Consider the following 27,819-nt stretch of genomic DNA (forward strand, 5'->3'; position numbering starts at 1 on the left):
AAAATACAGCATAGACCTACAATGCTTTTTCCTGGGTAGGTGCAGACCGCGGCTGATGTCGGGGTTTAACGTTGAGGGTATTTACCCGAAGCTAGAGGCGTGCACCGGGGCGGATGAGCACACAGGCCTCGGGAACCCCTCCGTTTACCCGTGAACGCCAAGACAAACCCCGGGTAAAACCAGGCGCGGCTCCTCGGCCCCGACCTCTGCCCACAGCGCTGCCTCCAGCGGGGCCACACACCCCCGTCAGGAGTCACCCAGAGCTCGCAACAACCCGGAGCGGGGCGGAGAGGCCAGCGGAACCCAACCCAACCCGCCCCACTCCTCACGGCCACAGCCACCCAAGCAAAACAACCGCCCCAACGGTCGCTGGCGGCGGGCCGGCCTTCTGCCACGGGGGCGAGGCCCCGCCCACCTCAGGCCCCGCCCCGCGGCGGCCCCTCCTCAGGTGAGGGCTGGCCCCGCCCCGCGCCCAGGTCGGAGCCCGGAAGCCCCGGGGCCCTGGCGGCGGGGCCATGGCGGGCGCGGGGCCGCGGCGGTTGCCCGTGCCCCTGTCGCTCCTCCTCGTTGTCGTCGTCGTCGTCGTCTTCCCCCCTATCCCGCCCGCCGGCGCGGCCCTGCGGCTGCTGTTGGACGCCGCGCCGCCCTTCACCTGCTCCCAGCCGGTAAGCGCGGCGGGGTTGGGAACGCCGGGAACTCGGAGGCCGGTGGGCGGCGGGGCCGGGCCGGGCACGGCACGGCAACAGGAACGGGCACGGGGCTGGCGGCGTACACACCGTCTCCGCAGCGGGCCGGGCCCGGCGGCCGGGTAGGGGAGGTGGGGGTTTCCCGCTTCCTGCGGTGTCTCGCGCCGCCAACGGCTGCTAACTGCCGGTGTGCCCGGGGGGGGGGGGGGGTTCCCCGCCAGGGACAGGGGGGACCGGGATAGGGGCGAGGACCCGGCGGGCCGGAGACGGGGGGGGCGGCCGGGAAGGTGGGATGAGGGAGCGGTTTCCCCGCTGGAGGGGTTTGCGGGGGTCAGCGCCCTCTCACTCGCACGGGAAAGGGCTTGTTGTGCGGGGGGCGCGGTGTCCCCGGCCGGGGCCTGGGCCCGGGCCCGTCCCGGTCCCTCCCGAGCCGAGAGCAGAGAGTGGCTCTGGGGCAAACGCCCCGCAGCCGCCCCGATCCCAGCCCTGGCTCCGCTGGCGGCGAGCGCCTGTCCGAAGCAGAGCCTGTCGGTGAGGGGAACCGCCTGGGCCGGCGGCGGGGTGAGCGCCGACGGGTCCCCCTCGCGGCGCTCCCGCAGCTGGCGGTGGGTGCCCTCGGCCCGTCCGAGGTCGGTGGCGGTTATGGTCCCGCTGCTGACCTCATACTTGTGTCAGGCTGTGTCGCTCAGCCAAGAACCGGTATTTGGGTTTGTACGGTTTGGGGGGGGTTTGGTTGTGGTTGATGTGGGCTGTAAGTATCAAAGCAATGGTATGTAGCGCACAACTGCATTAACTTAATGTTAAATGTTAGAATTATAAATACCACAGAATTAGTCTGGCTATGTGATGGCTGCCAGGAAGCGTCTGTCACTAACATCTGTGAGGGGCCATGGCTGGGGCTGAGATTTGCTAAAACTGCCTGAAGTTACTGAGCAGGATGTGAGTCTTTGCTAATAGCTGAGGTTGCCTAATATCCTAAATGTTTTAACCTGTTCCTTGCAGCTGAGGGGTTTTTAGGAGGAAGTAGGGACTCTCTGCTGAAGGAGTAGATAAACAAACATTACATGTACTTGATTTTGGCTGCTTTTTCTCCCCGTGAAACCAGCCAGAGAGGATAGAGAGGTGCAGATGTGGTGTCTATATAAAAAGTGAACTAACCAACCTGAGCTTACTTTGGCAGCCCAAAGTATGAACTCCTAGCTGGTCTCTTTTTCTGTGGGGGTTTCTGGGGTTTGTTTTGGTTTAGGTTGGGGATTTTTTTGGTCTAAGATACATATAGAGAGTGTGTAGGAGGGGGAAGAGATCTGGTTTTGCTTTTTATTTCTTTTAACAATAGCAATGCATGCATAAACAGGATAATGGGCAGCTATCTTCTAAGCTAGAAAGTTTTATGTGTCATGATGCACTCTCATCAATCTAGAGAAGGCAGCTAGTCAGATGTCGCTATAGACATACATAAACCAAAATGTGTCCTTTGGGATGAAAGCTTCTATAATCTTTTCCTGTACACATTTCCTATCCTTTGTCTATTCTGCCTCCTTTCCTAATGTTTGACCATACGCTTACCCCTGTTTTACCTGACCTCTGCTCTGCTGCCTTCACTCCTATTTAAAAATACCCCAAGAAAACAGTCCACTTCTGCAATTTTATGTGAGGCTGGGCATTGTGGAGTTACAAAATGCAAAATCTTAGCAAAGGGGAAAGAGGACATTACAATATTGCTTAGGCATCTAACATAACCATGGGTATCCCAAACATTGTTAGTAACACAGAGTTTGAGAGTAATACATTATAGAGTTTTTGTGAATCCTTGGATGCTTGGGCTTTGACTGTCTTCCTGGCTGTACCTGTTTTTTTAGGGAATGTGAACCGCAGTAACTTCATGAGTTCGCCAGTACATTACCAACTTCCACTGAGGAAATGTGCTGCCCCACACTCTGGGTGTGCTCATAGATCAGTGAATGTGTTAGCCTGCTACTTAGGCCTTTTCTTTCAATAAGACAGTTTCTAAAATGCAGACAGAATTAAGAAAAATGAGTTGGCTTAAGCCCATGTGCAGCCTCTTTAGAAGCAATTGTGAAGCTGCTGACACATATAGGAAAAAGTACCATCAACTGAAGTTATGACAGTTGAAAACAGTTTCCTCTCTTTCTGTTGGTTGCACTGTTTTTGGAGGATGATTCAGTAACCCTTCCAATGAGTGACTGCAGTGCGGTTCAAAAGGGAAGCTGTTGCTGAGCAGCGGTGAGACCCACTTCCTTTTTCTAACCCACTACACTCACACTGCTGTTGCTGAGCTTTGGAGTAGGTCAGGGTGAGCAACAGTGGTTTTTTTTCAGCAAAACTGTCATGTAGCAGAGGCTGTTTTGGAGATGGAGTGGCAGAGGGAAAGTGTCATATCAGTATCAGTAGACATCTGTAGATTGTGAAAGTAAAACTAAATGCTTGTTAACAGCTCATCTTATTAAAATGCCAACAAATGCACTTAATGGGTCTTACTCACTGCCACTACATCAAACCTGCTCAGCTGTAAGGCTGAGTAGCACAGCTGCAAATCCAGTTCCTTCTAGTAACTATTATTTGAATATGTCACCTGCAAGGAGGTGGGGTTCATTTATTTTTCTATGCATAGGGGAAAAACATCCCAGAGCTTAAATACCCATCTGGTTGTTCACCATCAAGTGTTCAATCATTGTGTTCAGTCATTGGGCTGTAACTGTTTCACGACACAGCATGCCTCATGTCCTGAAGGAATGCAGTGTTTATAACCCTGCCATCTTTAAGGGGCTGGATAGGTGTACATAGGTACATGTACATAGGTGTACATGTCTTTGAAATCCATCTTGCCAGCTTGATGGATATTCATTAAAAGTCTCTGGAGAAGAATTGATGCAACATCTCTCGTGAAGATGAATGACGGTGGTGCATGTGAAGAAGGCTTTTCCTGGTCCTCCTTTACAAATGTGTTCATTTTGCCTTTGTTATTGACCAACTTATCTCATTCCATCTGTGTCATCTTTTTGCTGTGTAGGATGTTACTACAAACCATGGTCACACTTAGTGCTGATAAAATATTTCTGGACTTCTTGGTACGAAAAAGATTCATGATCAAAACTACAAATCTTCAGCATAAAAAGGGGTGGTGATCAAAACTATCAAAATACGATAAAGAAAACTTTAAAACTGATTTTTATGGAGAAGCTTCAACTTTTGTGTTTCAATTTGATTTTGCTGAGAATTTATATGAGGGCAAGAGAAAAACTTAGAAACTATAGAGAAACATGCTTAAAAAATAACAATTTTGTAGAAGATAGTTGTTTCCTACCACCCTTAAACAAATAATCTTTCAGCAGTTATTCCTGTAACGTGTTTATGTCCTATTGATCTCTGCTGCTTTTAACTAAGGACTCAGGAAAGGGAAACTGCAGTAAACTTCAAAGTGGCCAAGCCTCAGAAGATATGTAGAATGGTTCACAGGTAAGAGGCACATTTTGGGAAGCTGGAGTCCTTCCCATTCAGCAGCCACTCTTTAAAGGAAAACTGGACGCTTGCCCAGCTCACAGCAGTTTCTTGCTAGTTACCACAGCATCCTGCTGGGAAATCTTGGCCTCCTGGTAATTTAATTGAATTGTTATGACGTGGTGACGTGGTGCTGTTAATCAGTTTCCCATTTTTTTTCAGATTCATACGATTCTCTGCAGCACTTGGTCTGTTCTTTTTTGATCTCAAAAGCAAGAAAAATCTTGGGAAAAAGCAGTGAAAGAAACAGTTGCATAGCTTTCTGTGAAAATATGGCAAGTAAACATGAAGGATTGACTGTGTGTGTCCTCTTTTGTTGATAATAGTTTCGGGCATCACCTCACAATTGTCTTGTTCTCGTCTTTATGCCTCTCATGTCTGTAGCTTTGCTTGTTGGGCCTGCAAGGCAATAGGAAACTGATGAGAAAAAAACATCTCGATTTAAGCCCCTTCTATAAAAGCATGCAGAGGGTGTTGCCTGGCTGTAGGCTCCATCTTTTCTGCAGAACTCTTGATTTTTTTGTTTCTCCTCCTCCTGTTTGTCTGCTTCTCTGTTGTGTGCAGACTGGCACATGTCTCAATTCTGTCAACGCTTCTTACATGCTTCTAGTTTTATGTGGGTGAGCAGAAACAATCATCACTGTAATTTTATTTCTACTGTATCATCTAAATTTGTGCTTGCTTAAGTAGGGAAACTAGGTTAAGTAGTTCTGCTGACCACAGCTTTGTTAATGCACTCTGAATGGGCCAATGCATCAGATAAGGTTTTGGGTTGGTTGGACCTTTATAAGAGAAAACCAGCAGGTATTTCCCCCTGGTGCTGAAGAGGTAGCCAGTGCAAACCTGGAAGTAGTTGAGTTATTTTACTGGCTATTTTATGCCTTGTCTTTTTCTTTAATTGCTTCCTGACTTTTGGATGTCATTCTCCAGAGTTACACTTTCTTGGTATTAAAGTGTGCCCTCATCTGCAGCTCAGTCTAGTTCACCTGGGCAATATCCAAAAAGGAGACGAGGGTTTTCATGGTGACTACTTTCTAGGTATCCTTTGAGGTTCTTATATCTCCGCTTGCATTGCGTTGTTATCTTCTCCTTCTGTTATCTTTGCTTTCTTATGCCAATAGCGAGGACTTCCTGGCTGGATGAATTGTTCTTCTGGGCGTTTAGGGCTGTTGGGTGATCCCTGTAGCACTCTGGGGACTGGGAAGGTAGTGGACCAACAATTGAGTTGGTGCAGGCTGCCATGTGGTGGTAGAATACTTCCCCTACCCTCCTGTGGTAAACCTGCTAAATTCTTGACTAACTGGTGGCAGCTTAACACTCCGACATAGTCGGCTACACAAAAAAAAAATGTTACTGTCACAGCAGGTAAACAGGTTAGTGTGGGATAGGAAAGAAACGTGTAGGTAACCCCTTGAAAATCCTGAGTAGGGTTGGGGAATGGTGACACGCCAGAAAAGCTATTGTTGTTTGTCCCCATAGAAACCCAGTGTTGAAAGGTAAGAGGTATCTTAATTGTCAGCTTCAGGTCTGAATTCTCATCAACCAACTGATGGTTCCTGATTAACCTCTTGGCTTTTTAATGAATCTCAGAAAGGGCATAGTCTCATCATTGCTGGCAACATCATTGCAAACACTTTACCTGGGACAATAGACCTGGGACAATAGACCTGGGGAGAGAATCCATTTATCTGCTGTGCTGGTTAATTATTCATATTGATCATAAAACAAAAAAGGGGAAATGCAGACTTCCTCATTTAACCATATCTTATCTGCTAATAAACAGAAACATCAGCACTCAAATGAAAGCAGATGTTGCCGCTCTTTAGGCAAATAATGCCTTATAGTTTATATAAGGGCTTTATCATGATGCAGTTTACAATAATTGCTGATAGCTGCAACAGCACAAGGACAAAATGGCTGAATATTAAGTGATAGGTTTTAATAGAAGTCATTTAATTACAAAAAAAAACCAACTTGGTTAGTAGGCAATTATTTTTGTTGGCTGTTGTGTGTTCACCCCAGCTGGAAGCTCAGCCCCACAGAGCTGCTCACTTGGGGAGAGAATTGGAAGGGCAAAAGCAAGAAAACTTGTGGATAGAGATAAAGACAGTTTAATAGGTAAAGTAAAAGCTGTGTGCACAAGCAAACTGAAATAAGGAATTGATTTCCATCAGCAGGCAGATGTTTAGCCATCCCCAGGGAAGCAGGGCTTCATCCCATGTAACAGTTACTTGGGAAGACAAATGCCCTAACTCTAGAAGCCCCACCCTTCCTCCTCCTTTGGTTAGTTGGGGTCAGCTGTCCCAGCTGTGTCCCTTCCCAAATTCTTGTGCACTCCCAGCCTACCTGCTTGGGGGGAGCACTGTAGAAAACATAAAAGGCATTGATACTTTGTAAGCACTGTTCAGTAATAACTAAACCATCCCTGTGTTATCAACACTGTTTTGATCACAAATCCAAAACATAGCACCATACCAGCTGCTGTGAAGAAAATTAACCCCATCCCAGTCAAAACCACTGCACCTGTTTATGCAAGGGGCATTGTCAGGCTAAATAATTTACCTAAGAAAGTCTGATTAAGCATTTGAAATATTAGGAGTAATTTTTCTTCATAGCTTAATCTACTTTTCTGTACTGGTAGTTACAATTTATATTTTTCTCTTTTTCAGTGATCATAGTTTAGCTAGTTTGGTTTGGTTTAATCAGCATTTGCTTCCTTGCTTTCTAGTTTTTTTCCATTATCAAAGGATTTAAGTCCCAGATGCTACGTGTGTTCCAGAATAGGGGGGAAGGAAACCTGATTTGGGAGGTACAAAGTTGCAATAACACTTCTATTAAGTATACTTGTAACCAGTTTTTCTTAAGTCCGACAGGATCTAAATACTCAATGGAGGATGTCTGCAATAATTAGGCACCTAATTGTGAAAGTACAGTTCATACTAAATTATATAGTATAAGTGCTTGCGTGCAAGTGAGGGGAGGTTTTGGGCTGTATCTCTAGCAGTGATGGTGTCTCATGCCAACTTAGTGTCTGTGAAACTTCAGCTTTGCATGCCACACTGGAGGGCATGCTCACTACCAAAAAGGCACAGCTGGCTTTTTCAAGCATCCATCCATGAAAATGTAAATACAACCTTGGATAGCCACGGCTACACCACATTAATAAGCTAAGCCCCAAATACAAACACACTTGCAGAGAGGTTAAAAACCCTGCTGCCTTGCCTCCTCCGCTGGAATGAATTATGTTGTGGCAACAGTGTGACGATAATATCCAAGTCTATATGTCAAGGCATAGGAAAACAGTGGGAGGAAACCTAGCCCTCCTCTTGATTTAGTAAGTCAGTGAAAACTTCAGACTTCCATATCGCTAGGATTTTGCATCACGTTAACCAAGCAAGCTTACATGCTTTTTCCTGGTGACCACGGGGTCTTCCAGTGTAAACAAAACATACCAGGCAGAGTCTGCATAACTTCAGGTTACTTCTTTATGTTCAGGAGATCTTTATCGTTAATATGAAAGAGTCTAATTCTGATATTATTTTTTTTTTCCTTCATGGGTTGCCTCTGAAATAGATTTCTAGAAAGCAAACCCGCCAGACCCTACGTACGAGCCTTGCACTTAATACATGTTATCTTTTCCCTTCCCTGCTTCTTGTGAGGCATCAGAAAAAAGACCAGCCATAACTGATGCAGCCTTTCTGTTCAGGCAATATAGGACCGTTCATCACTGTGTGCTACTTGTCACTTACTGAATTTAAGTTTTTAGAGTGTCATTGCGTAGTGGTTTTGAACCCAAATGCAAGATGAAGGTGATGCCCTGCAGTAGGCAGTATATAACCCAGTGCTTCAGTAGCAAGCCTAACTGCGGAGAGCTCACACATATGGTCAGATGGGCTTAGACCTTGCAACCCTTTCCAGCAAGATCAGTGCTGGGTAGCAGTAACTTAAAGCAGTGGTGTTTAAAAAATATACCCATCTATTTCAAGCAGTCTTTCACATCACACTGGTTTCTGTTTTCACTGTCCTGGATTTTGGAAGGTTTTTACTATCATCATATTACATTTTTGCCTCTCCAATTTCTTTGCATTGTTGCAATTATACTGTCCCATATGCAGTTCAGGTGTGCACAGGTTTCATGTCCTGTGTCCTTTGGGTTTCTGATTAACAACTTTGTGCAATGTTTCCTGATGGTTAATTCTTCCAGTTTGTATGCATCACTATCCACTGAATTGTTTTTTCCTGCCCCTCTCCTGCCACCAAACAGAAGGAAATTACTGTCAATGTAGTTTCTATTCTGAGAGTAATATTCTTGTTTCTTTACCCCCACAGGATTTAAACTGCCTCGTAAGAAATAGTAAGTATTTTTTTCTTCTTCATTGCTGTTTTCTCATCAGATCATGGTTTGTTTTTTTTTTTTTTAACTGGGTTCATACAGCAAGTTTTTCCTGCTAGAATAGGAGAGATGTAAAGTGAAGCAGAGCTATTGTGCCTTGCTTTGGGAGTTTTCGGTTTGATCCATAATCAGCTCCAGCTAAAAGAGGAATGGGAAGTTAAGTCTTTTTCAGGATAGAGTTTGGGGGTGGGGTGGGTGAAACACAACCCAACTTGTTTAGTTTCTATTTAAAGCTGGGGCAATCAATTTTTAAAGAAATGTGAATGTTAGAACAAGTTTCTCAGTAAATGTTCGTTATGACCTATTATATCTATGATAGTACTTGATGAAAAATTAATGTACGAGTTAGAATAAAAAGGGGTGTAAAGGGGTGCAGTTGAGAGCAATTAATGTAAATTATTTGGCATAAAGTCCAATGAATTAGCTCAATCTTAAAGGTCTTTTCTAACCTAGGTGATTCTATAAATTGGAAAAGGAAATTAGTTACTGTAAGTCCCACTGAACAAATATATTGGCTGTATGAGTTGTAAGGGGTCAAGCCTTAGCAATGGCACACATATGAAATACTTTAAGAGCATTACCCATAATTATACAAAAAAAAAAAAAAAAGGAGAATGTTCTGCATTTGTCTATTTGGTACACAGAGGCATCTGGACGGTGCTGCAGAACTCCTTGGCCTTTCTTAGCAGTTGTCATTCTAAGCAGCTTCATTTCTGCCTCAGTGCCCAACCCTGTCTCGTACTGGCACAAGTATTTTTGTAGCCATGCTTGGCATGCCAGATCAGGGAGATGACTATGCTGAAAATAACCAGATTTAAAACTTTTTTGGCAGGAGAAGGATTGGGTAGGATTGGATTAGATCATATTTCCCACGGCAGATGGCCATCAGAATACAGCTTGACAACATGGCTAAGACAAACTACAGCTCCACCATTAAAATGCTGCCTTATTTGAATATTTGGTTTAAATTCTGCCCTGTAGTTCTTGTTACATTTTTCTGCTCTGGGGGGAAAGATTTATTATTTTTTTTTTTGCGCTTAGTACACTTTTCTGAAAGGTACTTTGATCTTATCAGGTTTTCTATAGATCTATTTTGGTAGAATGAGCATTTGAGAATTGCCTAATTACTTCCTAAGCCTAAAACCATACTGTTACACGAAGGGTTAGTGCCCGCTTCCCACTCTTCCTATCACTGACCCAGCAAAAAAGACTGCAAGTGTATTTTGGGGGGCCTGGCCATGCATTGTGTAATGGCAAACGGCTGGGGAAAGGTGCTGCTCCCACCTATTTCCCTGCAAGCAGCCAGCTGAGCGCTCCCACTGCTTCTCCCAGTACAGTGCCAACAGTGGTGTGCCTGCAGACTGAGCTGCTTCTTCAAGCTCTGCTTGATGGAGTGGCACACCAAGGAAATGGGAAAATCTTTGTTTGGTAGGTCATTTTTAAGAACCAAATCATCACACAGCCCCGTCATTGTTTTTGAACTTGTGCAAGGGAGTAAGTGGAAAATGTAGCCAAGAGAGCAACCTTTCATTGGCAGCATGGATTTCTATTAGCTGAAACTGGTAGCAAAACATGTTTTGCTTTTGAGGAGTTCAACCTACAAATTTATTCTCTTGTTCTTCGTTGTTCTCTTTTCAATATTACAGTGGTTTAGTGTGGATGCAACAAGTAGCCAAAGAATATCACACCAATCTCTCCAAAGCCTGTATAACCATTTTACCTCTTCTTTTTTCATATATTCAGTGATCACACTAGCCTATGCATATGATTCACAGATTGCATGACACTGCTTATGTTGAGTAGTTTTCCTGCTACTTTTTCAACAGTGCTGTTATAAATAAATGCTGTTATAAATTCTTATTAGGTAAATATGGCCTACAGGACATGTGCTTAGATGTATATTACAGTGTGTGAAGGAGTGTTTTGTCTGAATGGCCCCAGTATACAAAGTGACTCATATTTATTTTTATTGATAGTTCTACCTTCCCCTCCCCCCATGTCTAACAGTTATGTGCTCTATCATCAGATATTTTATATTTACTTTTAGATTGTTGATTTAAAAAAAAAAATGCATAGCGTTGGGCCTATGCTCACCCCCACAGAGCTATTTAAAACATTCAAGAAGTAATGATTCCCCACTGGCAACTCGTTGATTTGTCAGCCTAGTTCTTCCTGTGTTTGTGCTTCATTGGTATTCAGTAAAGCTATTTTTAATGTGCTCTGATAAGCCAAATGTCTTACAAAAGTCTAAGTAGATCATGTCTGTCTAATGCCTGTCATACCTGATTTCATTTTCTGATGAGATTACAGGACCAGTTTTCCCTAACACTGTATTGACTAGCATAAATTATTTTTCTGTCCAGAGAGCTCATTAATTTAGAAAAGGCAAAACAAGCAGTTGGTGGAAGCTAAATTCAGGTGTATATTCACATTAGGAGTAAGGCAGTTTTCAAACAGAAAGTAATTAACTATTGGAACAATTTCCCTGAGTATCTGGCAGACTTCTTATCTTTGGAAAGCTGGAAATTAGTACTAGTCTTCTAACATAGGTTTGTTTTGGCAGCAAGGTATGGACATGCTGCAGGAGATACTGAGTAAACTTACATGACCTGCTTAGGCTGACTACATGGATTGTGATAATTGCTAATGGATTTTAAGGAAAACAGGAAGTGTAACTTACTAGAATGAGTGAGTTCAGAATATTACAGGCAATTTATAAAGTACTTGCATGCTGAAAACTACCTTTCTGAACTCTGAAGCACTCTGTGATCCAGTTCTGTCCTTTGAGTAACCCTGACCCAAAGGGCAGACCATAATTGCAATTAAGCAGAGCTTCCTTGGCCCCACTCTAAATAGTAGTTTTCATTTGCTGGACAGGTACCTGCATGGAGGCGAGCTGGCTGAAGGTTCCCATGTGGACTCCTTCTGCTCCAAGCAGTCTTCATGTCTCTTCTGACGTTTTCCATCAGATGGATGGAGAACTGCTCCCTGTGCTTCGAATAGAATGGAAAGTGGCCACTGATGGTAAGTGGTGGTTGTTAAATGTGAACATGGAGCAGAGGAATTAACTGGTAAGGGTAGGGAGGAGAATTATGACTTGAAGTCTTTCACTGATCTAGTCATGAAAGCAGACCTTTGAAATTTGGGGGTTTGGCTGCTTCATTTTGTCTGTTTTGAGGGATGTTTTTTGATTTTTCTTGCTGACTGGATTGAGGGTTTGGGTGTGCTGGATATCCAAGAATTTAAAATGTTTCCACTAGTATGGGAAAATGACATTTAAAATGGGAAAGGCAGATAAAAATGGAATCAAGTGGCCTACACCTTTACCATAGTAGTGAGGGGAGAAACTAGGTTTGCACTGCAAGCATTGCCTTTTGAAGGCGTAATTATGACTGCAGCAGTCTTGTGCAGGGGAATTACATCTATGAACTGAACAAATAAGTATTAATTTGAGAGCACAAATAAATTATGCACTATTAACTCAGTGCAAGTTCCTCCCATTTTGGGTAATCTAGTCCTTGTGCACGTGTCTTGGTAAAGGAAAAATTGTCTCATTGCTGGAGCCTAAATGAGTGCCAGTAAGTCAAGTTTTCTCACTCTCTAAATATCTTTGTATATGATGTTTCCTTTGCATGCTCTTGTCCATGGTTTTGCACTGATTCAAGACAGAATTAAACACATTCATTTTTTTCTTCTGCAAGGCCTATGTCTGAGGGCTGTATGGAGTTATTCTCTCAGTACAGCTGTAGTAGTGTAGAAGCAGGTGTGACTTGGGTTTCCCAGTCATTTTGTGTAGCTATGGTTAAACTTTTTAATTGGGACTGTCTGTACTAAAATAAAAGCATATTTGCTTTGGTGCCCAAACTGCATGAAGCAACCTTGAGAGGCAGAGATAAACACATCACTGAACCTGTGGAACTGCCGGGGTGTCTGGAAGGATGAAGTTGCCTTCTACTTTGCCCCTTCATTTGCACATATGATCTCTTGCCATGCAGGACAACCTTTAAGCTGAAAGTGCTGTTAGTCAACCCTGCATGGTCACATTTTTGTGGCCATTTATCTTTGTGTTGGGATCCCCAGCACTTCAAAAGAGTAAGACTGTGACACGAGTAGACACAGTGGTAATCTCTGGGGGTTGCAACCTCTGCACATGGAGACGACAGGAAAAGAAAGATATCTTTCTCTGTCCCTGTGCCTGCAGCTAGCATCCGGTATCTCCGAGGGGCAGAGCTGGCTGTGATGCAAGTGAACAGCAATCAACAGATCTGTGCCCAGTATGACTTTCAGAACAACTTGCCACTTCAGGTCCGTCCGGATGGAGGCCGGGTGAGTGCAAAGGGTTCTAAATTACTTTTTCTAGTCCAAGGATTTGTTTCTGCTTTCACTGTCATACAGCAAGGTTATCAAATAAAAAGTACGGACTGGTTAGAAGAGTTGATGAAACAATCAAGATACTGGGTTTGAGACCTACTGTTGTTTCCAGTTTGTTTTACACTTGTGTGTAACCATGTACAAACTGCTTACCTTGGTTTCTTTCTCACTCTTACCATCCTTCAGGTTTTAAGAATTGTTGCTCAGTGCCTGGCACATGTCATCGTTCTGAACATTGCTTAAAGCAAATAATTGTAGGATTTTTTTGCATTCTGCTTGACAGCCATGACGTTATAGTCTTTTTAACTCAACCCTTCCTTTTACCTCCACTTCTTTCTTGTATTCCCTTGCTGTGGAGGAAAGCACATGGGGTGGTCCTTCAGCTTACACTCAGTCTAGGAAACTCATCAGGAAAATGCTGAGCATCCACAGGTCCCTTTATGAATAATAGGAATCTGGAGTTCATTGCTTACTATGCAGAATTTAGCCATAGTTAGCTTTCCATCTGGAGCCATTGCCTCTCCCAGAATTTGCACAATATTGCCGATGTGGAGAAAACTATAGATTTAAGAAAATATGTACGGAATGGCCAGGTACAGAACTATATATGTATAAGTGCAATTCTGAACGCTTAGCAGTTGCACAGCACTGCAAGATTCATACTAGACTAAAATTTCAGTTTTAAAACTGTGTATTTTAGACTAATTTCCTTTTAGTTCAGAATCTAATTTAGTGGAAACACCACACAGTTGTTTGGCATAACGCTGTTGTATCAAAGATCCCAAGAAATAATTGTACTTTTCTTATTCCAAACAGAAGAATTTGGGACAGACTTGTACATTTAATATACTTGAGTTCCTTTTGGTTTTTTTTTTATAGTCAAGCTTCAGATAAAGGGTGGAATGGGATGAGGGAACACAGTGGAACAGGGCTGTTAATTTCAGGCCTTTATAGAACAACATTCTTGTTTTGAGTCCTTGTGAGTATGTTTTGTTTTCAGTGGAATTTCACTTTTGACCGTTTTGAAGTGGAACCTGGCCAGACTTACCAAGTGACTGTTTACCACCTGCCCAAACTGGGTGTACATGGAGACTACAACTGCAAGTCCATGTCCCTCACAATGCCTGGTAAGAGACGCTGTAGTTCACTTAGGCATTGAGCTTAGGACTGTGATGGTTTGTAGACTTGTGTGTTCATAGAATCATAGAATCAGTGAGGTTGGAAGGGACCTTTAAGATCATCAAGTCCAACCATTAACCTACCCTGATAAAAACACCACCACTCCTAAACCATGTCCCTAAGCACCTCATCTACCCTTTTCTTAAACACCTCCAGGGATGGTGAATCCACCACCTCTCTGGGCAGCTTATTCCAATGTTTAATAACCCTTTCAGTGAAAAAATGCTTCCTAATATCCAATCTAAACCTGCCCTGACATAACTTGAACCCATTTCCTCTTGTCCTATCACTTGTCGCCAGGGAGAAGAGGTCAGCTCCCATCTCTCTAAAACCTCCTTTCAGGTAGTTGTAGAGGGTGATAAGGTCTCCCCTCAGCCTCCTCTTCTCCAGGCTAAACAACCCCAGATCCCTCAGTCGTTCCTCATTCATTTTTTTTTTTCAGACCAGATCTGTGAACTGTGAGTGAGTTTGGCAGTATAGGCAGCAGTATAAAAACCTGTTGTCCTTTCTGAATATTGCTGTTTAGAAAGTCCATGGTGCTATCCTTGTGTACCCTTGTGGCGTATAACCAAAATGTGGGTATCATTTGTACTGCAAGTCACCATCGTTATTTCCGAGATCTTGTGTCCAGGAGTTTGTGAAATCTCTGCTTGGAATAAGGTGAATGTGGAGGGACTATTCTGTGAAGGACAGACCCTTGGATTCTGATTCACTGTAGTTCCTACATGGAAGATATTGCTATAAAAATTTTCATATGCTCTCTAGAAATCTGGACAAAGCCTTGGACTTCGGTCTCCGATTTCTGAGAAATTGCATTTGTAGCTTGTCAGGGGTTCTGCTACAGCTATGGGTAAAGAGAATATTAATAGTTAAACCTGAAAACTAGTACAGGTGCCCCTCTGAGGGGCTGTTTGAAGGTAAGTTACATCTCCTGGATTTTGTTGCTGAATTGTTCCTCAGTGGAGCAGGCACCAAGATATTTCATCTACAAGAATGGGGCTGTAGAGCAATCTCTCATGCTCTCCACAGACTATTGCTGCTGCTTTTACTTAATTTGAAGTCTTTTGAAGTTGCCCCTCTGCTTGTGGAACTTGGAAGTAAAGGCCAGAATTTCCAAATCAGGAGGAGTAAAGTTTGGCCTCTAATATTAAATCGTAGACACGTGAAGTTTGATTTCGGAGGCATAGTTAAGCATAATTTACCAAGAAACTTGATAGAGACAAGTGCCCGACCCTTTCTTGTGTATGTGAAAATTTTCCTATAACTAAAAAGAATTTTTGCTGTTGTCCCCAAATGCATCTGCAGTGGCCTCTGGCTGCTCTGACTAGTTTATAAGTATTTGGCACTCAGTACAGAGCTTGAAAACTGATTCATAATTTTCTTCTTAATTTGCTTATAGTTTTCAACATGACTTTCTAGTTACAAAATGGCAAAGTATGTGGTTTGTCAATGTGAGCTGGAAAAGGAGAGGGAGGACTTGGTTTTCAGCCCTGTTATCCTTTCTTATACCTGGTCACTCTATGAACTTCCTGGCTTTTACCCTCCGCTCTTCTTCAGAAACCGAATGCATTGTGTCAAACTCGATCATTGCTGATTAGAGCTCACGTGTAAATTACAGGGGCACTGTAAACTTTCCAACTTTGAAAGTTTGAAATTTGAGGTATGCAATGTTTTATTTCAACTGTTTAAGCAGGGAGTTATTCCTTTTCCTTTATCCAAACCCTGGAGGAGTGATGTAGTTTAGGTTGAGACTTGTAAATCCCACATTGCTAAATGTTGAATATGTAACTATGGGTTTGACTTTGAAGAAAGTCACAAAGAGCAGGGCAAATCTGCTAAATGAAGTGAAGAGAATGATAAATGTGGAAGAGTGTTTTGGGATCAAGAAAGATTGCAGCCTCCTAGTTTTCCTGGGGCAGAATGCTTCTCAGGAAACTATCGCTGTGGCGCTCTCAAGGTCCAGAGATCAATATGAAGTTTTAATTCCACTATGACTCTCTACACAAGTCTTAGCATCATCTAGGTTGGAAGGGACCTTTAAGATTGAGTTCAACTATTAACCTAACACTGCCAAAACCACCACTAAACCATGTCCTTAGGCACCACGTCTACCTATCTTTTTAATACCTCCAGGGATGGTGATTCCACCACTTCCCTGGGAAGCCTGTTCCAATGTTTGATAACCCTTAAAGTGAAGAAATTTTTCCTAATATCCTCCCCTGGTGCAACTTGAGGTCATTTCCTCTTGACCTGTTGTTTGTTACTTGGGAGAAGAGACCGACTACCACATAGCTACAGCCTCCTTTCAGATAGTTGTAGAGAGTGTTAAGGTCTCCCCTGAGCCTCCTTTTGCCCCAGACTAAACAATCCCAGTTCCTCAGCCGCTCCTCATAAGACTTGTTCTCCAGACACCTCATCAGCTTTGTTGCCCTTCTCTGGATATGCTCCAGCACCTCAATGTCTGTCTTGTAGTGAGGGGCCCAAAACTTAACACAGTATTTGAGGTGGGGCTCACCAGTGGTGAGTACAGCGGGACAATCACTTCCCTAGTTCTGCTTACAACGCTATTCCTGATAAAGGCCAGGATGCTGTTGGCCTTCTTGGCCGCCTGGGCACACTACTGGCTCATACTCAGCTGTCTGTCGACCAACAGCTCCAAGTCCTTTTCTGCTGGGCAGCTTTCCAGCCACTCTTCCGCAAGCCTGTAGCACTGCATGGGGTGGTTGTGACTCAAGTGCAGGACCCAGCACTTGGCCTTGTTGAACATCATACCATTGACCTCAGCCCATCAATCCAGCCTTTCTGTCTTACATGGACAAATATTACTGTTATAGTAAGTATTGTATGTTTTCAGTCTTTTCTTATTATTATCTCTGTTCTGAAAATACAAAAAACACTGTAACATCAGTGGAGGGGCCAGTTTATACACTGGAAACCAATACTATTCTGCTGCAGAATTTTGCTACTGCTTTGGAACAAAGGTTTCTACTCATCAAAGAGGTCTTGGTTAGGTGTATGGCTTCCGATAAGAAAATTGATGTTTTTCCTAAGTAGAAATACAATGTTTCTCCCTAGTCACTGATGGTCTTTCTTGCAGACTGCAAGGACTCTCTGATGAAAAGAACCATCCCATGTATAAAGACAGGTAATTTTTTTTTCTCTATGAGTCATATAGACATGGGTGCTTTGCTGAAATATTTCTGACAGTTGAGAAACTTGGGAATATCTGCACTACTTCCAGGCAGCCTGTGGGAGCCCAGGATCCAAGGTGAAAGTCTAGATGATACAACTCTGCTTGTGAGCTTTAACCCATGGATGGAGGCAGCCCGATACCAAATTCATGTGGCCAGTTTCCTGAATGAGAAAAAGTGTAAAATGATCACACGTGATTTCACTGAGGTAATTACCTTCCTAAATGATGCCCTCTGTGGTAATTTGGACAAACATTTCTTTTAATGGTTGCTAAATAAGGACATGGAACACACTTGAACAGCAGTTTCCCAGGAGTTATTTTCACAGATTTTTAATTGCCTTTGAAAAGAGGAACTTTATTTCCAGAATTTGGTGGATCAAAAAGAGGTTTTGTAATGCATGGAGCAGTCTGTAAACATCTGCAAAGAAACCCAAAATTTGGTATTTGACTATCTGGACTTTATTACTTTTGTCAAGCCAATGCCTGTGGGATAAAACTAAATAAATCAACCAAAACTGAGGTACAAAGTTTCAATAAATCATTGAAGTAGTTTATCAAATGTGATGGCAGGGGTGGGGGGGTGGGTTAATTTTTTTAGATCATGAATGAGTGATTTTGGAACAGACGTTTCAAACTGAGAATCAATTCCTGTAGGTCTTGCAGCCTGTGTTGTTGAGAAGCTCAAAGTAGATCTAGAGTGTCTTCTGACACAAGAAATATTCCTCTTCAGGCATCTGAGGAAGGAGGAATGCTGAATATTTGGTACCAGTCCCCACCCTTCCTTGGGGGAGGGCGGATATATTGGCATTCATTTTGTTTAATCTTTCCGTTCCTTCCACACTTAAAACCCTTCATACTGCATGCGCTGATATGTATTAAGTTATTACTGAGACAAGTTATTAAGTTATTACTGGTACAGCTGTGTGCATATTTCCCTAGTAGAGGGGAATATACCTCATTTTGGAGTATGTATCTGCTAATCACTGTAAAATATATATTTAGATTATCATGATATTGACTGTATACAGCAGGTAGCAAGGGCAACTTGTCTGTTCTAGTGTCAGAAGCAGCAGTGTTGACAGCTGTTTTTAATTAAACAAGGAAGCTTGTTAATGTTTACACATTAAATAACTGAAGACATTTACATTGTTAAAAAACTGTACCTTTAATACATTTGAAGTTATACAATGTATATTCTTAATCATCTCCTGTTACCTGTGCAGTGCAACATTAGCCTGCTGTCTTAATTGTATTACCATGTCTGTCACACAGGGCGCCTGCAGTGACGGTGGCCAGACCATTTATCCGTTTCATTTATTCATTTTGTTCTCTGTGGGCTGCTGCTTAAAAAAAAAAAAAAAAAAAAAGACTTTTCTGCTTCTTTGGACCACTCCATATTCTCATGTCAACTCCTCGTCTTTTTTCCTCCTTTCATTCTGTTTTTTTCCTTCCCTTATAACTTGCATCTGATTTCTGCAGAGTGGACTACAACAGCAAGTGAATGTCACAATCAAAATAGAGAAGAACATAAGAGCTTGCTGCAACTACAGAATACAGGTAGGATCTCACTGTTATCCCTGTGCCCTTCTTTCACCAACAAGGCAATGAGCAATTTAGGAATGTAATGTTTTGTTGCAGTGTTTTTTTTTTTTTCTGAGAATAGCAATCCCTAATTACCTGTACTAGGGAAATAATGACTATAGCCAAAAGAACAATTTTTTTTTTATATAGGTATTCTCTGTAGACCAGGGGCTTTTCCTTGGTATAGGGTTGCCACGTCAGAGACTATAGAGTGGGAATGGGAAGTGTGCAGCCTCAGGAGCTCACTGCCACCTTAATGTATAGTGTAAGAATTTTTGATTAATCTTGTTTTCTGAAGGAAATTTGTGTCCCCGAAGGAATTCTGTGTCCCTGTGCTAAAATACAGGGAATGTTGAGGCAGGGGGAAAGTAAAGCAGGGAAGAAAATTGCTTTTAAGACTAGCTTCTGTTTTCTGAATTTATTTCAACTGCAGATTCAGCCATTCTTTGTGAACTGTGGCACAGACTGCCTGAGACACTCTGCTTTCATTCCATGTTCACCAGCTCCAAGTGAGAACTGCTTTTCTGTAAATTAGATTCCCGTTGTCTTACAGATGAGAGATGAATTTTTAATGTAACTCTTGTCTTTTGCAGGTACAGACCCATCAGGTAAGAAGTTCTTCCAATACCCTGGAACTTTTTTTGCTGTTCTTTTCCTGTCATATAGAATAACAAATGATCCTCCCTGGGAATAACCCAATGGGCAGGAAATGTTCCCTTGTAACACTGAGTTCAGAATGAGTTGTGTTAAGAGTTATTTCACCATGATTTAACAAGGCAAGTATTTGTATGCAGTGTGAACCTTAAAGAGCAATTTTTTTAGAGATACTTAACTTGCATAAAATTCTTTGAGAAACAGTTTTGACAAGAAGAGTCTTAATATAAAATACTTTCTGTCACTTTGCTCAGTGTTAAAAATTTGCATAATATAAAGCAGCTTTTGGAGAGAATAGCTTGCATATATTCATTTTTATGAATGTCAAGATAAATCATGTGCATAATTTGACATCTTTTTTTTGGCTGCAACAACACCTGTAAGGAGCTAGTTTGCACTAGATTTAAAAAGGAAAAAAAAAACACCTGTAGATTGAAAAAAATGTATCACCCAAAATGGTGATTTTATTTTTTTTTTTTAAGATAGATTATGTGAACAGGCAGGACATGGGCGGCATGCCTGTCAAAGCTGGATAAACGTTGCTATTTAGAGGAAGGTTATTGATCTGTGTTTTCAGTGTGCTGCACATATGGTTCTTTGTGGAGCAAGTTTATGGTGTAGAGCATCATCATGAAAGCAGGAATTCATTTTGAGAAGTGACTGTGGTATGTTGTAAGGGGGAAGTGCTGGACTACCTATGTTTTTTGGCAGAGCCAGGGTCCTTCTGCCTTAGCCACTGCTGCTTAAGAAACTTCTGGTTTTTGGTGAAACTGTTGGTGTAAAGCAATGTTTGAGCACTGCTTTTGTACTGCAGGTGATATGATTATATGGCTCTACTGGTGTGTCACTGGGATCTGTGTGTTACTGGTGGGATCAGTCATAGCAGGTGTGATTTATATGACCAAAAAACGAGCAGGTAAGACTCATACCAGCTAGGAAGAAAAGATTTAATGCTAAAACTGCATTTTTCCTATTTCTGTACCTATTCCTATTTTCTTCCTTGCTGTTCTGATGTCTTGCCACTGAGATAATGCTGATGTAAATACCTTCTGTTTTACATCATGGGGCTTGTAACATCCTAATACTATCCACCTGGTTAAGGTAAGACTTCCACAGGTTATGCTGTCTGATACTCCATTTTCATAGCATTTCAGAGCTCATGCAGGGGAAAAGGAACTTCATAGTTCAGCCCTTTGTTTCCTGCAGATTGCTGCAAATATCTTTTCCATTTATTTTTTTCCTGCATTGCCTAAGAGTTTTGCAGGACAGAAGCTTCCTGTTTGTCCAGACTGTAGTCTTTCCTCTGTCCCCCAAAGTCTCTACAAAAATTATTTACTCTCAAAATAGTATAAAAATGAAGTTTTTTAATAAAGATAAAAGAAGAAAAACAGGACACAGAGGTTGACATTGAGTAGGTTGGAACATTGGGTACTTAAGGACTAATTTCTAGTCTTTTGTGCTGCAACTATGAGGCAGTTATCACAGAGGAACTGTGCAACTCACTAGGTTGGGTTTTTTTACCTGGGAGGAGTAATTGGAAATCTTTTTGAAAATTTCTTAATGTCAAACTTATAAGATGTAGTTAGGGACATTTTATTTGCTTCTTCAGAGAAGCTTCTTAAGAAAAAGCTATCTTTAAAAAAGCCTCTTCTCCTTAAGGAGAGGTAGCAGAACAATTGAGGGTTCTGTACTCCTTGAGGCTGGCCAGATCTGGGGAAGATGGAGAAAATTGGGTTTGAGTGCATTCCTTCTTCTCTTAAAGGAAAAATGTAGTGAAGTACATAGCAAAATCGGCTGTAGAAGAGTCTTTATTCATTTAGTGTAATTTTTTTATCAGGCTTCTCCCTTCCCATGATTTAACCTATGGTTAAAGATTCATTTTTTTTAACCTAATCTTTGGAGGGTGTTGTAATTTTAAGGGTTTAATTTTATTTCATGTTTTCCAAGGTGACAGTGACTTTTTCTCTCTTCCAGGACATGGGCGAGGGAAATGCAACCACAATGACTTGCAAACTGGTAAGATGTCCTGCCTGTGTTTTATCAAGCATATGTAATACATTCTGGAGGTGTCACATGTTTGTCCAGAAGGGGCTCTCATAGGCTGTACTACTCTATAGGTGCTTCTCAAAACCAAAAGGTTGCCTCAGGATCTTTCTGTTTAGCTAAAAGAAACATTGTATTTGTGTCGTGGTTTGGCCTCAGCCAGCAACAGAGAACCACGCAGCCGCTCGCACGACTCCCACAGCCGTGGGAAAAATCAGCAGAAAAGGGCAAAACTCGTGGGTTGAAATATTATAATTTAGCAGAACAGACAAAGGGAAAAAGAAAGAAAAGAAAGAAAGAAAAACAATAACACCGGTAAAGGAATACAAGAACGCGATTACAGTACCGCCGCGAAGCGCACCGACCGGACCCTCACCGCCGCGACCCGCCCCCGAGTGGCGACTGACTCCCCCGCCCCGGCTAGCTCCTTTTATAGCGGGGCATGGGTCACGTGGTATGGAATACGTGCCTCCCCTGCCGGCTCCTTGGAAATTAACCCCATCCTTGCCGGAACCAGGACATTATCCACCCCTTATTCCATACCATCTATGTCATGCCCAGATCTTTCAGTTCCCATAGTCTATGAGCCATCCCTTAAAAATGTCCATTAAGCTCACGTAGTCCATGACGGTAGGCTCCAGCAGTGAGAACAGTCTCTCAGGGCACATAAGATGATGTGTAGTGCTGAACTGGTGGGTGCTGTATTTGAAGCTCGTGACTGGGGAATGCAATACAGTCCATGCCCACGGTCCACAGGTTGAAGATGTCGATCTCAAGGAAAATTGCTGGGCGCCAGATACTGAGATCAGTTTTTATTACATCATAAAATTATTCACTGGCTATTCTCACCCAAAATCAAATCCCCATAAGGTACACATCGGACCTCCCCATCCTCTCGCATCACCCACCAAGTGCACCCGGGGTTGGAGTAGCCTCCTTGTCTGCTGGTCTGGCTTTCCCCTGAGGGTCCTGCATAGTACTGAGCAGTGTTTGGTAGATACTGGCCAGGGCCCAACACAGTGCCATAAGTTGTGCCTCTCTGGAATAGCCACAGCATTTTCCTTTGAAATATTCTATTACTTTATCAGGGTCCTGTAGTTGTTCAAGGGTGAAGTCCCAAACCATTGGAGGTGAAAAGTTCTCTAGATATCTGCCCATGTTCTCCCACATCCCATGCCACCCCTGACTATCTGGCCTTGGGACAGATTTCTGAGTGGTAGTCTTAAACAGCTTTTTTACCCTAAAAAAGACTTGAAAAACATTCAGGAGACATAGCAATAGGAACACGCTGGTTTGAGCATCCCAAGGATATTCAAAATTCTCAAGAGGTGTTACACCTGGCCCAAAGGAGAAAAAGGAGGCAAAAGAGCTGGGGAAAGTATCTCCCCCTGTTTCTCCCATAGATTGGGTGTGATTATTGATAACTTCTGAGAGACGGGAACCAAGGTATGGACAGGACAGCAATACTACATAGAAACCCCAACAAAGCCACTTGAATAGTGATGTTACCATATCATAAGCTGATATTGCACAGGACAGCAAAATTATAGTCCTGATCCCTCTCCCTGAGATAACAAACAGCATCACAGGGAGTACATACAGCATATAAGAATTTACATAACACAGCCATGTAAACAAACGAAGCAACATTGTAACCGGCTACTATTTAACTAATAGGAGAAATACATATAAGAAATCCGTTTTAACAAGCTCTGGTCAGATCTGTTGTTATTACAACCCTTCGAGCCCCACGTTGGGCGCCAAAAAAAGGACTGTCGTGGTTTGGCCTCAGCCAGCAACAGAGAACCACGCAGCCGCTCGCACGACTCCCACAGCCGTGGGAAAAATCAGCAGAAAAGGGCAAAACTCGTGGGTTGAAATATTATAATTTAGCAGAACAGACAAAGGGAAAAAGAAAGAAAAGAAAGAAAGAAAAACAATAACACCGGTAAAGGAATACAAGAACGCGATTACAGTACCGCCGCGAAGCGCACCGACCGGACCCTCACCGCCGCGACCCGCCCCCGAGTGGCGACTGACTCCCCCGCCCCGGCTAGCTCCTTTTATAGCGGGGCATGGGTCACGTGGTATGGAATACGTGCCTCCCCTGCCGGCTCCTTGGAAATTAACCCCATCCTTGCCGGAACCAGGACAATTTGGAATGCCATATTTGCCAGGTGGGAGATAATTGCTTTGTGAAGCGGTGAGGCTTTTGACCCAGCTGAGGCTGTACTGGCAAAAGAACCTTTGCTGATCATCTAGGCCATAGCAATAGGAGATTGTTTTGGGGGTGCACTCAGCTCTCCAGCAGAGAATATAGCTACATTTGCAAGCTTCTTGAAGCCGGTCTATTATTCTTGTGTGGTGAAATTCCATGAACCATCCAGGCATTATTATAAATCACAGCCCCGCTATCTGGACTGTCATATTAAATTTCTACAATGAGATGTAGTCTGCATAAGTTGTCAAAATAGCTTCAAAACTAGTGGTTGCTAGAACCTTTTGTTAATATTCTCCTATGTTGATTGCTGCTGGCTTGCACCATTACAAATTTCAGGAATGTGGCTGAGACAAATGTTTTTCTGTCTTTCAGCATCACCATATACTGACCTTCCTCTGCCACCCTTGAAGTCCCGAAAGGTTTGGATTGTGTACTCTGCTGATCACTTGCTGTATGTGGATGTGGTGCTGAAGTTTGCTGAGTTTCTGATGACGGTCTGTGGCACTGCTGTAGCTTTAGATCTACTAGAAGATCATCAGATCTCAGAGTTAGGGCCGTTACCCTGGCTTACTCGACAGAAGAAAGAAATGGAAGACCTGTCTTCAAAAATCATCATCTTATGTTCACGGGGCACGCAGGCCAAATGGCAGGCCATGCTTGGGAGTGAGCCTGTGTGTCTCAAGCAAGATCAGCAAAAGCCAACGGGAGACCTGTTCACCCCAGCCTTGAATTTGATCCTGCCAGATTTCAAGAAGCCAGCCTGTTTTGGAATGTATATAGTCTGCTATTTTGAGGGGATTAGTAGTGAGAAAGATATACCTGATCTCTTCAATGTCACATCCAGGTACCAACTGATGGACAAGTTTGAGGATATTTATTTTCGGATTCAGGACTTGGAGAAGTTTGAACCTGGGCGCATCCATCGAATCCAGGAAATCACAGCTGAAAATTACACCGATACCCCGAGTGGGAGGAAGTTGAAAGAGGCAGTACAAAAGTTCAAGAACTGGCAGATGGAGAACCCAGACTGGTTTGAGAGTGAAACCATCTGCTTGGATAATGATGAAGAGTTGCAGACCCTAAACAGAGAGAGCCAGGTGGATTCATTGCTAAGTGAACCGCGTGGAATTGTGAAACACCAGCTGCACCTACAGGAGCCTGACCCTAACTGCTGTTATGTCATCAACCTCCACATGCATGAAGGTGAAAGCAGAGGCTGTAAACTGCAGCCTCAACTTAATCCGTGTGGGGATCCAACTTCTCAGACTATGGTCTTTCCTATGGATGAGGCTCCTCTAGTTCAGGTAGTGGAGCCAGTCTCTTCCATAGAAGATGGAAATATACTTGGTCATCATGTGCTGAGTAATGAGGACTGTATGGAAGGAGTTCCTCTTCTGGAGACAAGCTTTCCCATGAGGAATAACGTCATCCTCCACGATGACTCTGAAGTTTCAGCAATAGATGACCAGAGTCCTGCAAACCTCTCAGGTGAACTGAGACACCATCTGAATGGACTCATGTACTCTCTTTATCAGCAGAGTGTCATTCCTTCAGAGCCGTCTCTCTGCCAAGAGGAGGCTGATAAGCAACACCAGTTGGTTTTTGATGACCAATGCAAAGACCAAAGACAGTCAGTGCAGTCAGACCAGGGCTACATCTCTAGATGTTCTCCTCTGCCTCCTGATGACCTTGTGGAGGAGGAGGAGGAAGAGGAGGAGGAGGATCAGGAAAAACAGGTAGTCTTTGATGAACTCTCTCCAGAGGTCTTGAACAGTCTAAAGAGCCTCCAGCAGCAGCTGTTTTTCCAGGACATTCAACGGAGCTCTGACTGGGGGTATCCAGCTGAGGTGATGGACACTGGCCAATCTTTGGAGGACCGTTAGGCTCTATCTGGGACCTGCTCCATTTGAAAGGCAGGGATGGAAGGTGGTACCGTGCACGGTGCTGAAACTGCATTTCCAACACCATCCTTGTACTATAAATGACTTAATGGTGGGATCTTCCTGTCTACTGCTAGGAGGCAGGATTGCCCAGCAGACTGGTAACATTGCTTCCAATCTCTGCGGAGAGAAGCAATGAATATTAACCACCCCTGTGAAAGAACAGGCAGTAGTTCTGTTCCTTGGGGAAATGTATTATGTTGAGTCCTCACTGATGGATGGCAGAAAAACTGTGGCTTCAAAATGCCCTCCAGCTCTACTGGTTCTATTGCACTGGATAAAGGTCATGGCCAGGGTTTGGAAAATAGATGTAGATGACATGGCAAAACTTGCATTGCCATTTTAATACACATTTAAAATATTTTGCTGTAAATAATGTTAAAGATGTGTGCCTTAAACTTCAGCTAGGTTAGGGCTGTCTCTACCTGGTTGATACTTGTGTCTGGAGATTTTTTTCTTTTGCCACTCATTCATTTGCAACTGCATTTCCACGGCCATTCACAAATTAAGTGGAGTAACTGTGCAGTAAGTGGGATAAACTTTTAATTAGGAGTTTCCATAACTCTCCTTACTGGCAGGTATGTGCTTGAAAAACAGCAATAGGAGGAAGGGGGTAAAAAAGGGGTAACGGACCAAAAAATGGAATTCAGGCTATAAGAAGAACCTGGGGCTGAATACAGAATTACTGAATCAGGGGAATCTGGTGTATTCTATAATACACTGCTGCAGTGCTGTTTGCTTTTGGACATCTTAGCACCAGGAAGACTTGAACTGAAGATGTAAACAGTGACACACAATTAAGGATATGAAAGACTATTTTGGAGAGGGGAAAAAGTGTAGCTTCAGCAGATGCTGTTTTAGAGCAGAGATAACTCTGTTAGGGGACGCTGAGCTAAAATGAGTGCAAGATGTACTTATGTGGGTATAAACTCAAACACAGGTAGTTCAGGTTAACCATTGTGAAATATTTAATAGAGGGGTTCCTCTTTCAGGAGCAATGATGGTAACTATCAATTCTGGTGTTTTTAAAAGATTAGGCATGATGCACTAGAAAAAATTGTTCCCTGCAAGTGATTGCATATTGGCCCATGTAGCACTGACGGGGTAGCAGACTAGCTGAGTCAGGCATTTACCCTGTTTGTTACCACAGTTTCTGCAGTCCAGCCCACCAGGTAACAACTTGTGAGATATAAATACACCCAGGCCTTTCTCCTTTGCGTTCAATCTTGTCATATTCATGTCCTTCTAAGTTTAACTGTCAAAAAATCTTAAGATAATCTTATTTCAGCTTTTTAAGAATCTGATATCTCGGAAGATAATCTGTTCTTTTGACTTGCACCCAACGTTGTATTATGTATGCTTTATAATTTTATTTGTCTATAACTTGTGTTTTGTTCCTTAAATTAAAAAATGAATACTTTTTGGATATATTTACTTAAACACTTATGTCCTTAATTCTGCCTAACTCCTTATGTTAGTATTTCTTATAGAAATCTGAGGCAAAACTGAGAGCCAGAACTGAACTGGTTGACAAATGCCAAACCATTCCTGCGAAGTGTTGGAGCTCTATCCAGTTGAGCTGGTGGATGCAACTGAGGGCTCTCATGTGGGAGGTACATGCTCCTTCAAAATGGGTCCTAAAGAACGTAGATGTTTGTAATTTCCGTACAGAGGCAGCACTGTTGAGACGACTGGCTTTCCCTGCAGCCAGGTGCCTCGAAAGACTGAAAAAGGGACAGCCCCTGCAAACTTAAGGCTGGGTGCCACCTTCGTTTCCCATCTGTATAGGACCTAACCCAACAGGAGCTAAGCAAGAGGCAGCTGTCATCTCAATGCTTCTCCAATGAGAACACGTTTCTCAGATTATGTGGATAATTGTCATCGTAATGATCTTGCTTCTTAAAGTTTCTCTTATCTTACAGCAATTAACATGTAAATCAGATATTTTTTTCCCCATGAGCCTTTTTCAAGTGGTATGAATTCCTATAAAGCATTTAAATAGGAAGCTCAGAAGTGTCACCTATTTTCTTGCCTTAGTC

General features: G+C 42.9%; 1 protein-coding gene across 1 annotated transcript; it reads left to right on the plus strand.

The window, feature by feature from the left end:
• Positions 1-515: 515 nt before the first annotated feature.
• On the plus strand, positions 516-27,210 carry IL17RA (interleukin 17 receptor A; the record flags this gene model as incomplete). Its single annotated transcript, XM_082479954.1, has 13 exons — positions 516-665; positions 8,535-8,559; positions 11,476-11,622; positions 12,800-12,924; positions 13,970-14,096; positions 17,246-17,293; positions 17,390-17,547; positions 18,821-18,898; positions 19,356-19,431; positions 19,516-19,530; positions 20,391-20,492; positions 21,551-21,592; positions 24,213-27,210. 13 exons carry the CDS (start codon positions 516-518, stop codon positions 25,721-25,723), a joined length of 2,604 nt encoding a protein of 867 aa, XP_082336080.1. The 3' UTR covers positions 25,724-27,210.
• Positions 27,211-27,819: the final 609 nt, after the last annotated feature.

This window comes from Vanellus vanellus (genome assembly GCF_965231255.1).
Source record: "Vanellus vanellus genome assembly, chromosome: 1".
NCBI classification, from domain to species: Eukaryota; Metazoa; Chordata; class Aves; order Charadriiformes; family Charadriidae; genus Vanellus; species Vanellus vanellus.